The following is a 14,798-nucleotide window of genomic DNA, read 5'->3' on the forward strand; positions in this document are numbered from 1 at the left end:
TGTGGTCCACAGAAAAATTAAAAAATATTAAACGATCGAAAAAGTTATTCAAATGTGGCGAATGTTGTCAATAAGTGCAAAAAAAAACAGCTTTTTTTTATTCGCTTTTTTGGAACCTTTAAACTATTTTTTAGAATTTTGAGTTGTTCTACAGAAATGCTCCAGATGCAATTATCTTTCATATAAGGCTTGAGCACCATGACTTTTCGAACATAGTGTTTTTTGGGGACATCCTAATAGGCAGCCCCCACAGAGATAACTCTCGGAGACCGCACAGCTGTCAAGTACAAGTTGAAATGAACAATCAGAATCATTGCTCCCCACGTTTGGAGCTTTTCGAAAGAAATTTATCATGAGGTATAGCCTCCCGAAACGGTTTAGGGACAAAAGGTTGAAAGACAAAAGCTCGAAAGGACAGAAGGTCGAAAGATAAAACGTCGAAAGACAAAAGGTCGAAGGGACAAATGTTCGAAAGGGACAAAAGGTCGTAAGGGACAAAAGGTCGAAAGGACAAAACGTCGAATGGGACAAAAGGTCTAAAAAGACAGAACGTCGAACGGGACAAAAGGTCGAAAGAAACTAAAGATCATTAAGATCAAAAGATCGAAAAGGACAAAAGGCCGAAATGGACAAGCAACTGAAAAGGAGAGAGTCAATCTAGCACCAGAGTTGCCCTACACAGTTAGCAAAAACTCTGCTCTTTTATTTTTCACAATTTTTAACAATTAAATAAAATGCATTCAGTGAGTACAACTAATAGATGGATGTTGAGTTTTCTAAATGTCACTTTGATCTGTCAAAATGGTGCACGCCGCACATCAAATACACCGGCGTATATTACACGCCGGTGGATTTTCAATGCATGCGCCTGCGTGGCTCCGGAGTGCACTATTTTGACAGATCAAAGTGACGTTCAGAAAACCTAGATATTCATCTAATATTGGCACTCATTGAATGAATTTTATGTAATTGCCAAAAATAGTTTAAAATAAAAGAGAAACTTTTTTGCCAACTATATAGGACAACTCTGTCTCGCGCCATACAAGTTTTATTCATTTCCTAAATCAACAATCTTTTTATCTCTAACAAAACCTTCTAGATATTCATAATGTTGTTTCATAGTATTTACTCCTTCTTTGAAAATTGCTCATTCATCAACTTTGATTGATGTGATGAGTTTGTTATTTCTGCTTGAAGTAAAATGAATTTCATAAATTCTTTTGAAATACACCCAACTTGTTATCAACTTGTTCTTGATTGACCTTTTGTCCCTTTCGACCTTTTGTCCTTTTCGACCTTTTGTCCTTTTCGACATTGTATCCTTTTCGAACTTTTATCCTTTCCGACCTTTTGTCCCGTTCGACCTTCTGTGCATTCCGTCCTTTTGTCCTTTCGATCTTCTGTCCCTTTCGACCTTTTGTCCTTTCGACCTCTTGTCTTTTCGACCTTTTGTCCTTTCGACCTTTTGTCATATATTCTCCCGAAACAGTTCTTTATCATGACAGCTTCCGAAAAAAGTCTTTCGCGGTATGCTACATATCGTATATGTATACTGAGGTGATAAGTGAGAGACTTTTCCATTCGCTTTTGGGTAAATTCCCTGATTACAACCAAATTAGCTAAAAATTAGGGAGGATTATTAAAATAACTAATACCATCATTTACGCATAGTGGAGCAAGTCAACATTTGAATCACTCTAATAAGCAAGATTAACGGCCCACGGTTGTTTCTCAGTTACTGCCAGGCCAGCTCACTTTCAAAGTGTAAAAACTGGTGACCGTAGTTTAAGTAATATCGGCGCCGGCCGTGTTCGAATGCAGGTCATTTAAGGAATGGATAGGAATATATGGACGTGGTACTCGCATTAATAGAGGACGACGAGTAATCTGCATTTCCACGAGTAATCACTGGGATGTTGAGGTAGGGAGGTGGCGAGGTAATGTGTGGTTTTTCCGCACAAAGCGAACAAAATAATGCGAGTTTCGAGACTGTTCTGCACCGATCGCGCACCAACTAATTGACTTTTCGACCGCACACAGCAGAACAAAATAACGCGGACCTCAAGACTGTTCTGCACAACCATTATTTCGAGCTAAAAGTTTCTTCAAAAAAAAAAAATCTTCACTTGTTATAAGTACTATTGAGGTACTAAGAAGTACGAGACACTGAAGACAACATTACTATCGAGGACGAAATACGTATCTGTTAAAGTTATCAAGTGGTGGAATTAAATGGGATAATCTTAATCATGTTCTATCGTGCACCAATTTAAAAACTTTTCGGTCGCAAACAGCAGAATTAAATAACGCGAGTCTTGAGACTGTTCTGCACATCCCAATCATGTTCGAACGCGCACCAATTCTTTTGTTACCTATGTCACTAGTTTCGATTTCGAACAAAATTGGCGTAACTTCATATAGCTGGATACTACAATTTTCAACTGAAAAACCCAAACTTATTTCCCAGATAACGAACAACGATAAAAGAGAGGAAAAGACTGTTCCAAATCATATCAAGCCATGATAACAAATTGATCAAACTTGTATACAAGTACGAAAAAACAGAATCGGATAGGCAGCTCCCATAGAAAAATTGTGATTCTCGCTTTGTTTTCGCTCTTTCCGTGTTGGTTACTGCAAAGCTGTGTAGAACAAGTTGAAATGCATAATCAGAGCCAGTGCTCCCCGTATTTGGAGTTTTATAAAAGAAATTTATCATGGGTAGGGATGAAACGATACCACTGAGGTATCGATACTTTTACTTTAAAGTAGTATCGTATAAAAGTATCGAAACCACTAAATATCGAATTAAAAGTATCGATACCTACTAGTATCATATGAGTACTCATACATTTGAAGTAAAATTCGAAAACGATTGTTTTGTCAAGTAGTTATTTATGTTGAATGGAACACTAAAGAATTAAGCTCATTTCATTACTATTTATTCTTTGATACTTTAGATTACTTTTCTCGAGAGTGTATTAAAAGCTGTTTTACTTTATTTCACGTGAAACATTCAACATGTAAACCAATTGCATCTTTTGACCATTAAATGCATTTTTCTGTATTTTAACTCATGTTCCTAAAGATGCGAATCTCTCTGATGCTTCTTCAATGGGATGGAACTTTCGTAACACAGCTGCAAATATTAGTTCAAAGCCGAGATTACCCCAGATGTTTGAGTCATTTGCTATCGAGTTTGAAGAATTTTCAAAACCAATATAGGATTGAGTAAAGTGAACAGTTATTTCTTGGATCAAGAAGGGACACTTTATGCATTATTTGTTTTGAAAGATGTTTTTATTGAGCAATATTGTTATGAGTAATTATTTTATTATTATAATAATTTATTCAAAATTAAATCAAATCGTTTCAAAATAATGTTGTGTCCCATCAACCTTCAACACCCAGTAGGACGCCAACTACTCGATTCCATAGAAACGATGACTTTGAATTAATATTAATATTTTCAAAAGAAATGTTTTACAACCTTGATCTGACAATGCGGTTTACGGCGCCGGTATTATGATCGTATGGTATAGAATGTGTATGTATCAAGTGCTTCAGGCGTTTTCTTGATTTTACAGATTTTTTAGATATTTACAGATATAAGGATGCTTCAGATTTTACACATTTTCTGATATCCTGATTTTCAGATCCTAGAAGTGTCTCAGAGCTTTCCGACTCAGATCATAGTCATGACCTAAACTTTTCAGAGTGTTTTGACGTATTTTTAGTTCCTTACATTAAACTAATTTTCAGTATTCCCACATTCTCCATACCCTTAAGGTTATTCAAATGCTATTCCTAGGGTTTTCTAGAGACTTCATAGTCTCTCGAATCCACTGTCTGTGGCTTCCCCGCATAATACGAGCCGTATGGTCACTTTTGGATTGAGCATAGGCCACATTCACGATCATCAATATAAAGTGAATGATTAGAAATCTATAAAATAAAGCTTAGTACATTTTTATGAATTTCACATACCGCAATTAGCACAAATATGCAAGTTATCTTAGTGAAGATGCCCAAAAAGGGTGACCTGACTGTATGCGATAACTGGCGAGGCATTATGTTGCTGTGTACCGTTCTCAAAGTTCTATGCAAAATTATCCTAGCCCGGATTCAGGAGAAGAACAGCAAAAAATAAATACTTGGTAATTTTTATTCGAAATAAATACTAAAACATAGAAGATTATTTCGAAGAAAATATGAATATTTCTATTGAGGTTTATTGAATTTAATAGACTTTAAACCGGGTACTCAATTGATCAAGTACTTCAATTTGATACTTACTTGGTATCGGATATCAAAGTATCGATTCCAAAAGTACATGGTATCGAATCAAAAGTATTGAGTATTTACTCGTATTTACTAGTATCGATTCATCCTTAATCATGGGGTATAGCCTCCCGAATCAGTGCTCTATCATGATAGCTTGCGATAGAAGTCTCTCACGGTATGCTACATATCGTATATGTATCCAGAGATGATAAGTGAGAGACTTGTTATTTCTCTTTAGGATTCAATCCCTGCCCAGTGGTGATTGAAGTGTTATTTTGAGGAGGGGTGCTGCCTAAATGGTAAGTTAATCTTGTTTATAGTTTATATACAATTTTTATAAAACTGGCAAATTGCTAACGAGTTTTCAAGTTTGATATATAAATCTTAAAAATTCATTAAAAAGGCGTTATTAACGTTTAAAATCTTACATGATTCCATGACGGTCCTAAATTTTGAAATATCTCAGTCTTCTTAGACGTAGTTAACGTCAAAAATTAGCTTAAACGACCTTTTCGAATGTTGGTCTAGAAATGCCTTTAAGCATAAACCTGTTTGTGCATTTGGAGGGCTTACAATGACAATTTGACGAATAATTATGTTTAGTGTGGGCTTCAGATGTTTTAGCAAGAGCATTGCCCTTGTTAATAATCAATCACTCCTTGCTTACACGAAAATGTCTAGCACCTGTAGCACTTTTTCATAAACAATATTCTTTTGCTTCGACCGCGGTCATTGCTTTGGTTCTATTGTTCTACTTTTTGTACTAATCACCGCACAACAGTAGAGCGCAAGAACCATCCGCGGTCGTAACGAGACACTGAAATTTTACTGTGTTTGCAAAGAATTAGAATTTCCAATATAGTGTTACTTCCGTTCACTTCCGATCCTGCGTGCACAAAAAGGCGAAAAGCGCAGGATCCAGGTGGGTAGACCAGATACAACATGGTTTGGCGAAGTTTGGGCCGCAACCAAGGATGGAGCGATGTACCCTCGAACCGTGTAGTGTGGCGTCAAATTGATGATTCAATAATTAGATGTAAAATTATATGCTCTAAGGCGTCCAATGGTTCCATTGAGTATGTAGGCTTTTGCATATATGAACAAGCGTAATTAATTTGTATGGACAATGTACAACTTCTTAACTTCTAATCAAGTGAACGGAATACAGTATTAAGCTGTATGAACGTTCTAGGCTGTATGAACTCTGTGGAATGAAGTCTTGAAGATGTACCAACGTAACTAGTGCTCACTAAGATCCGGAAGTTGCTCGAAGATCCGCAAAAGTCTTCGCTGTTTAGCAGAAGTGTGTGAAGAAGGTTGACGAAGGTCCGAAAAGATTCGTGAACGTCCATGAATGTCTATTGAGGTTTGCAAAGGACTCATGAAGGCACAGGACGGTTTGTGAAGGTCTGCGACGTTACGCAATGTATTGTGCAGCGGAGTGATTCAAATTTTGACTTTTTTGCCCCTCGATGCGTAAACGATTGCATTTGACATTTTAATAACCCTTCTAAATTTTTAGAAAATTTGGATGTAATTTGATTGTGTACACGTCATTCAAAGTTTGTATGGAATTTGTTGTGAAAATCGACCCTTATGTGAAATACCGTTCCGTGAGGTGGCCCATAAACTATTCATACATAATCAGCACATTGACTACATAGAATACTTCCTAAGCTGAAAGGCAGTTGTTGTTGCGAAGCGATTTGTAGTCTGGAAGCAAAGATATGAAGAAAACAAAAATGCTCATTATTGCTATTGATATTATTCTTTTACTAAATTGAATTTCCCTGTAAGTGTATGACCACAAAGTGCTCAATTGAACAAATTATAAACTGTTTAGATTTAGACTAAAGGAGCTCAAAACTGTTCAGATTAGGTTCAATCAAAGTTAATTGCCTATTTCCGGGGATTAAACCACCCGACTTGGACGTTAATTTACAATGTTATGAAAACTCATATGTGGATATGTACGTTATGTGGAAGATATTGATTTGGAAAATGTATTGGAGGTAACCATTGGTTACCTCCAATACATTTTCCAAATAAATATTTTCCACATAACGTACATATCCACATATGAGTGTTCAGATTAGTTTAAGGTAAGGCTGCCCTTTGTCTTACATATTCAAGAAGCATGCCCTGCATGTCGTTCAAAAGGAAATTTGATGGGTGTTTGCTCGTAGAAAATTTTGAGAAGCATTTACATTCTTTTTCCTATTCGATTTCTCACAATTCCGATGCGTTTGTTATTTTTGACACTTGTGTTACTGTAACCCACGCATTTCGTTGTCTACATTTACTTTAATCATATTCCAAAACTTAAAGGGAAATATTTCAGAATTAAAACCAGAAACGCAAACGTGTGCAATGTGTTGTTACAGAATGGAGGACATTTTAGCGCAAAAGGAGGAGGACAGGGTTTTTAATGAAAAAGGAGGACATGTCCTCCTTCAGGATACCATATGGTCACTAGGGTGGTTCAAAAAATCGATTTTGCTCCACAGTGCTTATTTGATTCTTAATCATGTTCTGAGTGTCCCCTGAAAATTCGAGCTCATTTGGATTAAAATTGATTTAGCACAAGCCGTTTCAAGTTTGCATGCAAATTAGTATGGGGAAATTTATTTTTTCATTGTACTGTTAATGGCGCTTCCCCATTGAGCGCAGTATAAAAGAAAACCTACATAGCTAGAAGGAATACTCAACAGCTTTCACCCAACGGAAACCGCATGTTGATTAATTGCCTCAATAATTAGTAATCGATTTTAAGACAGGATGCGAATCTTTAGTCATGATCGTTAAACTTCTTTGAGGGCATCACTGAAATGTGCAGTGCAACATAGTAGCCTGAATTTGTGTGTGCTATCTTTCGCGCCACGAGCAACAATGTTGCCTGTTGAGGAGTTATGCAATTAGCTCCAGAAAACCACGGAATAGATTAAATTCGATTACTAATTATTGGAAAGATTAATTAAGATGCGGTTTTCACTGGGTGAAAGGTGTTGAGTATTCCTTTTAGCTATGTAGGTTTTCTTTTAACCTACGCCTAATGGGGAAGCGTCATTAACAGTATAATGAAAAAATAAATTTCCCCATACTAATTTGCATGCAAACTTGAAACGGCTTGTGCTAAATCAGTTTTAATCCAAATGAGCTAAAATTTTCAGGGGACATTCAGAACATGATAAAGAATCAGATAAGCACTGTGGAGCAAAATCAATTTTTTGAACCACCCTAATGGTCACCCTAATCTTGTCACGATCGTACATAAGTCAGTATTATTATTTAATCAGACTAAGGCCGAAGTGGCCTGTGCGGTATATAAGAGTCTTCTCCATTCGGCTCGGTCCATGGCTACACGTCGCCAACCACGCAGTCTACGGAGGGTCCGCAAGTCATCTTCCACCTGATCGATCCACCTTGCCCGCTGCGCACCTCGCCTACTTGTGCCCGTCGGATCGTTGTCGAGAACCATTTTCACCGGGTTACTGTCCGACATTCTGGCTACGTGCCCGGCCCATCGCAGTCGTCCGATTTTCGCGGTGTGAACGATGGATGGTTCTCCCAACAGCTGATGCAATTCGTGGTTCATTCGCCTCCTCCACGTACCGTCCGCCATCTGCACCCCACCATAGATAGTACGCAGCACTTTCCTTTCGAAAACTCCAAGTGCGCGTTGGTCCTCCACGAGCATCGTCCAGGTCTCGTGTCCGTAGAGGACTACCGGTCTAATTAGCGTTTTGTAGATTGTCAGTTTGGTACGGCGGCGAACTCTATTCGATCGGAGCGTCTTGCGGAGTCCAAAGTACGTACGATTTCCAGCCACTATGCGTCTCCGAATTTCTCTGCTGGTGTCATTTTCGGCAGTCACCAGTGAGCCCAAGTACACAAATTCTTCTACCACCTCGATTTCGTCACCACCGATGCAAGCTCGCGGTGGGTGGCTCACATTGTCTTCTCTTGAACCTCTTCCTATCATGTACTTCGTCTTCGACGTGTTGATGACTAGTCCGATCCGCTTAGCTTCCCTCTTCAGTCTGATGTAGGCTTCCTCCATCTTCTCAAAGTTACGTGCCATAATATCTATGTCGTCGGCGAAACCAAATAGCTGGACGGACTTATTGAAAATTGTACCACTCGAGTTAATCCCTGCTCTTCGTATTACCCCTTCCAAAGCGATGTTGAATAGCAAACACGAAAGACCATCACCTTGCCGTAACCCTCTGCGGGTTTCGAAGGGACTCGAGAATGCCCCTGAAACTCGAACTACGCACATCACCCGATCCATCGTCGCTTTGATCAACCGTGTCAGTTTATCCGGAAAACGGCTTTGCGGCTTCGAAGTCGATGAATAGATGATGTGTGGGCACGTTGTATTCGCGGCATTTCTGCAGTACTTGGCGAATGGCGAACACCTGGTCCGTGGTGGAGCGTTCGCCCATAAAACCCGCCTGGTACTGCCCCACGAACTCCCTTGCAGTTGGTGCTAGTCGACGGCATAAAATTTGGGAGAGTACCTTGTAGGCGGCGTTCAGCAATGTGATTGCGCGGTAGTTGCCACAATCCAGCTTATCGCCCTTTTGTAGATGGGACACACGACACCTTCCATCCACTCCTGCGGCAAAACTTCCTCCTCCCAAATCTTGGTAATGACCCAGTGCAGCGCTCTAGCCAGTGCCTCACCACCGTGTTTAAATAGCTCTCCTGGTAGTTGGTCAACCCCAGGGGCTTTGTTGTTCTTCAGCCGGCCAATCTCCTCCTGGATTTCCTGGAGATCCGGAGCCGGTAGAATTCTGTCCTGCACGCGTTCTCCCAGGTCCATCACCATACCGCCATCTTTGTCTGCCACATCGCCATTCAGGTGTTCTTCGTAGTGCTGCCGCCACATTTGGATCACCTCACGCTCGTTCGTAAGAAGGTTCCCGTTTATGTCCTTACACATATCAGGCTGTGGCACGTGGCCCTTACGTGAACGGTTTAACTTCTCATAGAACTTTCGTGTGTTATTAGCGCGGTACAGTTGCTCCGTTTCTTCACGGTCTCGATCCTCCTGCTGGCGCCTCCTGCTGGCCTCCTGCTCCGGAAAATCGAGTTTTGTCTGTTCCTCGCCTGTTTATATCGTGCCTCGTTCGCCCTGGTGCGGTGTTGCAGCAATCTCGCCCATGCTGCATTCTTCTCTTCCACTAACTGCTCACATTCGCCGTCATACCAGTCGTTTCTCTAATCCGGGGCACCGTGCCAAGTGCAGTGGTTGCGGTGCTACCAATGGCGGATCGAATATCTCTCCAGCCATCTTCAAGAGACGCTGCGCCTAGCTGCTCTTCCGTTGGAAGTGCCACTTCCAGCTGCTGCGCGTATTCTTGGGCTAGTCTACCATCTTGTAGCCGCCCAATGTTAAGCCGCGGCGTCCGACTTCGACGCGTGTTGTACACCGTCGAGAGTTTTGAGCGCAGGCATACTGCAACGAGGTAGTGGTCGGATTCAATATTCGCACTGCGGTAAGTGCGGACGTTCGTGATGTCGGAGAAGAATTTACCGTCGATTAGAACGTGGTCGATTTGGTTTTCCGTTTCTTGGTTAGGTGATCTCCATGTGGCCTGATATTTTTGCGGGGAAAGAAGGTGCTTCGGACTACCATTCCGCGGGAGGCTGCAAAGTTTATGCATCGTTGGCCGTTGTCATTCGATACGGTGTGTAGACTATCCGGTCCGATGACCGGTCTATACATTTCCTCCCTTCCTACCTGCGCGTTCATGTCACCGATGACGATTTTAACGTCCCGCAGTGGACATCCATCGTATGTCTGCTCCAGCTGTGCGTAGAACGCTTCTTTCTCGTCGTCGGGTCTCCCTTCGTGTGGGCAGTGCACGTTGATGATGCTATAGTTGAAGAAACGGCCTTTAATCCTCAGCTTGCACATCCTTGCGTTGATTGGCTGCCACCCAATCACGCGTTGGCGCATCTTACCCAGCACTATGAAGCCGGTTCCCAGCTCGTTGGTGGTGCCACAGCTTTGGTAGAAGGTAGCCGCTCGATGCCCGCTTTTCCATACTTTCTGTCCTGTTCAGCAAATCTCCTGCAGCGCCACGACGTCGAAGTTGCGGGGATGTAATTCATCGTAGATCATCCTGTCGCAACCTGCGAAACCTAGCGACTTGCAATTCCATGTTCCAAGCTTCCAATCGTGATCCTGTATTCGTCGCCTAGGTCTTTGCCGATTATATCGAGTCGCATTATCTCTTATATTGTTCGTAATGATTGGTTTTCTAGGCGGCTTATTGGGCCAGCGCAAACCTCCTGTCTCGTCGGAGGGCCGTCGTGTCAGGGCTGTTTAGCGTCCCACCTAACACCAGGACTTGGGCTTGTGCGCTTTGAGCGGCACACGGTCGCTTTGGTGGGGCCTACTTGCGGATACATGCAGCTTTTTATAGAGGTTTAACAGGGCCCACTGTCAAACCCCACCACATCCTAGGCAAGCCCCACAACTCGCAGATGGCCTGGGGAGGGATCGTCAAGCCCTTGGACATAGTCCCTGCTGCCCGTCATAAGTCAGTGTAAGTTTGTTTATAAATGAAAAATGTGATTTTAAAATTATTTTGGGACTGAAGTATGATTATTTTGACAATCCGAGCATTTATTTTTATCAAAGGGAATAATAATTGTGTGTGACCCATGATTGTGTGAGGACTGTAATAAGTGTATCTAGGGAGATCTATTAATCACGTAACGCAAAAATTAGCCATTTTTAGACCCCGTTGTATGAATCATTTGAAAATTTGGTATGGATCGTCACACTTCAGGGAACCCCCCGTTTAAGTGCTACGCAATTAATGGATGCTCCCAATGTAATGTTTTGATTTTTGGCCACATGATTTCGCGTAGTGCAGTGGTTGCCTTTTTATGCTTCGATGTAACCGGAGATCTTCATCTATTGAGCATACTAAGCGACGTTTCATAAAGAAGAAAAACAGCACAATAGAAAGTTTTCCAAAATAGTGGATACGACTTCATATTAGATGAATCAGGAACCACCATCCTTTCACGGTTTGGGATAAAAGATATACGAATGCAAAAATGGTAACCTGGCTAAGAAACCTCGCAGTTAATAACTGTGGAATTGCTTAATGAGCACTGCGAGGTGGCTATGTCCCAGTGTGGGGATGAATTGAAAGTGAAAGATAGAAAGTGTGTTGCATCAGTGGAATAACGTGGAATAAGTTACTTCGTTTCATTTTCATCTATTATTCTAAAACTTACGAAACGGATAGGCCAATACGAAACTAGAAGCGAAAATGTTTCAACGCAAGGGTAGAATGAAGGACAGTCGGTTAGGGTACCTTATAGCCACTACCACGCATGAGAAACAGATGTCCTGCGTTATTTTCTTTTTTTTGCTTTGTATGAGGGTGCGAGTGCATCCGTATGATGCGTATACAGATGCGTCATCAACTGCAGTTCAGTTTGGAGCTATGAGCAATGTCAGTTCGGTTGCGTTATTGGATTGATTCGGAATTGATAGTGATTTTGTGTGTTGTGTGTGATAAAAAAAAGTTATTTACTGAAAAGTAAGCATTTCATTTAATTATTTTTCGTTAGACTTGTGACGATACTGCATTCGATTTTAACTTGATCAAAGATATGGTTGAACAATTCTTGAGATAGGTCGTGTGAAATGTAAAATTATCGTAATACTATGTGGTCGGGGTTCAGCCAAACCGCACCAAGCGGTTTTTTGACTAGCTTGTGATATTTGGTTCGCAAAAGGAAAACGGAAAGTATTTTATGTCATATCATGCGTACATTTGTTGTAAGATATCCTTAGGTATGGCGTTGAACATCCGATGCTATTTATGATCAATTGAATCTGTTACACGAAAACTTTGGCAATAAAATTTTTCATTGGCGCTTGGTGTGATTTGGCAGAGCCCCGACCATGTGCCCGACACATAACTTAGCCTGATAAATGAGCTGCCTTACATATTTTGTCAATAGTTCAATGCCAATGTTCCTATATATGTACTAAGCGCATTGACCACACTGTAAAGATAACATTGTTCTTCAGCGGGTGATCCTCTTCATTGAAATGGATAATTTTATCCGACTACCGATATTATAATCAAGTTTGTTCCTGATTAGCCAGTTCAAGCCAGTCTTATTTTTCGAGAGCTTCGACAGGGCTTTGGGGCACCACACTTTATCTCCAACTGAATTGCCTTCGCACTACTGATATGGTGAGTTTTATCACAACAAGTAGCTACCTTGAATGGTAAACAGAAGCTAATATTGCCGACATTGTGCGCTGTTGATAAAGATACGGCCTGGCTAAATCGAACTCGATTAAGGATGGACACCGTCCCATTCTTTAGCGGCCGGCTGACCAATATTAAGTTTGATGAAGACGACACCGGCTGGCGGCCATCTGTGCAAGCGATAAGCAATTCGGTATTTGCCAGAGGTTGTCAAATAGATAAAAGCTATGTAAATTAAAATTTGCTCACATCAAAGAACTTTTTTAGTCAAATTTTCCGAAGAGTTTGGGTTTTAGTTTTTTGATCGACACTATTTCATCGTGGCAAATGACTACAATGCAATCTTGGGCCCTAAGTTTGACAAGAGTGGGCTCTATTAACTTCACGCCGCAATCAAATAAAGGATGGACAATTTGGTAAAAAAAAACAACCCGAGCGAGATCGGGTAGGCTCGACTAGTACTGTATAAAATTGCCAATAAAATAGATTCAATTCAGAAACCGTAAGTTACCAAACGACGAAATCGAGCTGGCTGGAGAATTCGTGCACTTGGGCTTACTGGTGACCACCGATAACGATACCAGCAGAGAAATTCGCGGAGGCCTCATGGCAGGAAATCGTACGTACTTTGGACTCCGCAAAATGCGCCGATCGAATAGAGTTCGCCGCCGTATCAAACTGACTATCCACAAAACGCTCATTAGACCGGTTGTCCTCTACCTGGACAATGCTCGGGGAGGATTAACAAGCACTTTGAGTTTTCGAGAGGAAAGTGTGCATACTACATATATGTGGCGGGGTGCAGATGGAAGACGGTATACGAAGGAGGTGAATGAATCACGAGTTGTAACAGCTGTTGGAAGAACCATCTATCTTTCACACCGCGAAAATCGGACGACTGCAATGTCGGACAGTAATTCGGTGAAAATGATCCTCGACAGCGATCTGACGGTCACTAGAAGGCGAGGTTCGCAGCAAGCAAGGTGGATAGATCAGGTGGAAGACCATCGTGGCTGGCGACGTGCAGCCATGGACCGAATTGAATAGAGAATACTTTTCGTTACTGCACAGGCCACTCCAGAGCCTTAGCCTGAGAAAGAGAATAAACAATGAACCAAACGAATCAACTGTTTAAATGTTTATATAGTCGAATAATCTAAATCGTCTGGCTATTTATTTTTGTTTCCTAATTCACTGATTGAGGGTTGTCTGGATATCTCCGCTAAGTATCACATAGCTTCAATTTCTATATAGATATATTTGTGCATTTTTAAGTTCGCCTTTTTCCACAGTGGTCTGTAGGCCAAGAGATAGGGAAACACTGTCAGGCTAGTAGATAATAATTTGAGAGGTACCTTGCGGACAAACGACAAGAGGATCGGGATAGACCGGGAGGTACTTTGATTACTGTTGATGTTCGGTGATGCCGCTATTTTATTTCTTAGTTGCCTTCATTGCTAGATTGACCACACGTTGCTTTCGTCCAGTTGTACTAGGTATTCAACACAAGATTAAAAAAATGTGCAGCAATTTGATTTCACACAATACACTATCATAGGATCCCTATGTAGTACATAAAACATTATTAAGGTAATAAAAATTGTTTGTTTTTTTCCTTACAGACCAAGCTGTGTTAGAAGCAGAAAAAGTGAAATAGGAGAATCTCCGCGTTGATCCAAAAGGATTCTTACCAAGAGGTTGTTGTTTAAATAAAAGAAGAAAAAGGCCAAAGCGCATCACCAACACCGCGCGTGGGTGTCAAAGCTAGTATCAAGTGTGTATTTTTGTGCAGCTGAAGTAGAAAACGCTACGAAAGTGTCGCCAACCGATATTTCAAGCATCAACGTGAATGCAATTAGCTGCTGTCAGGCTTGCGTTGGAGCAGAAAAAGTGGAAGAGAAAGTTGTAAGGTTCAAACAGCGCGAGGGGTGTGAATCGTGATAGTATCTGCGGGGCTGTGGTTCTAAAGTGTTTGAACAGTGTGAGCGTGGTACAGTGACACCTGGACAACCGGCGGACGACAGCAGACAGGCGGCCTTCGCAAGAAAGGAAACACATCCACGATGAGTGCTGAAGAGAGACGAGCCTCTTTCGCCAGACGGGCGGAAAGCTTGATCGAGCGGGTGAGAATACTGAAAACGATTTATGAGGTATCACGTGACCAACGGTGAGATTCTACGGCTGTGAGAGTGGTTTCTTTTCTGATAGTTGATTAGTCAATCCTGCAACGGTCCTCTAGAAATCAAGTTCCACACTACTTTC

At 41.3% G+C, this 14,798-nt stretch overlaps 1 protein-coding gene across 3 annotated transcripts in view; it reads left to right on the forward strand.

Moving 5' to 3' along the window:
- Window positions 1–14,798, forward strand: part of LOC134228060 (uncharacterized protein ZK1073.1) — a 158,519-nt gene that overhangs the window by 38,267 nt on the left and 105,454 nt on the right. The window contains exons 1-2 of one of the 3 annotated variants that reach the window (XM_062709828.1): window positions 11,726–11,852; window positions 14,159–14,686. In XM_062709828.1, the coding sequence (XP_062565812.1) occupies window positions 14,600–14,686 (87 nt within the window). In that variant the 5' untranslated portion in view covers window positions 11,726–11,852; window positions 14,159–14,599. Of the gene's footprint in view, window positions 1–11,725; window positions 11,853–14,158; window positions 14,687–14,798 lie in introns of those variants that run through there. The other 2 variants (XM_062709827.1, XM_062709829.1) reach the window with 2 other exon arrangements.

Source organism: Armigeres subalbatus, chromosome 3, assembly GCF_024139115.2.
Source record: "Armigeres subalbatus isolate Guangzhou_Male chromosome 3, GZ_Asu_2, whole genome shotgun sequence".
NCBI lineage: Eukaryota > Metazoa > Arthropoda > Insecta > Diptera > Culicidae > Armigeres > Armigeres subalbatus.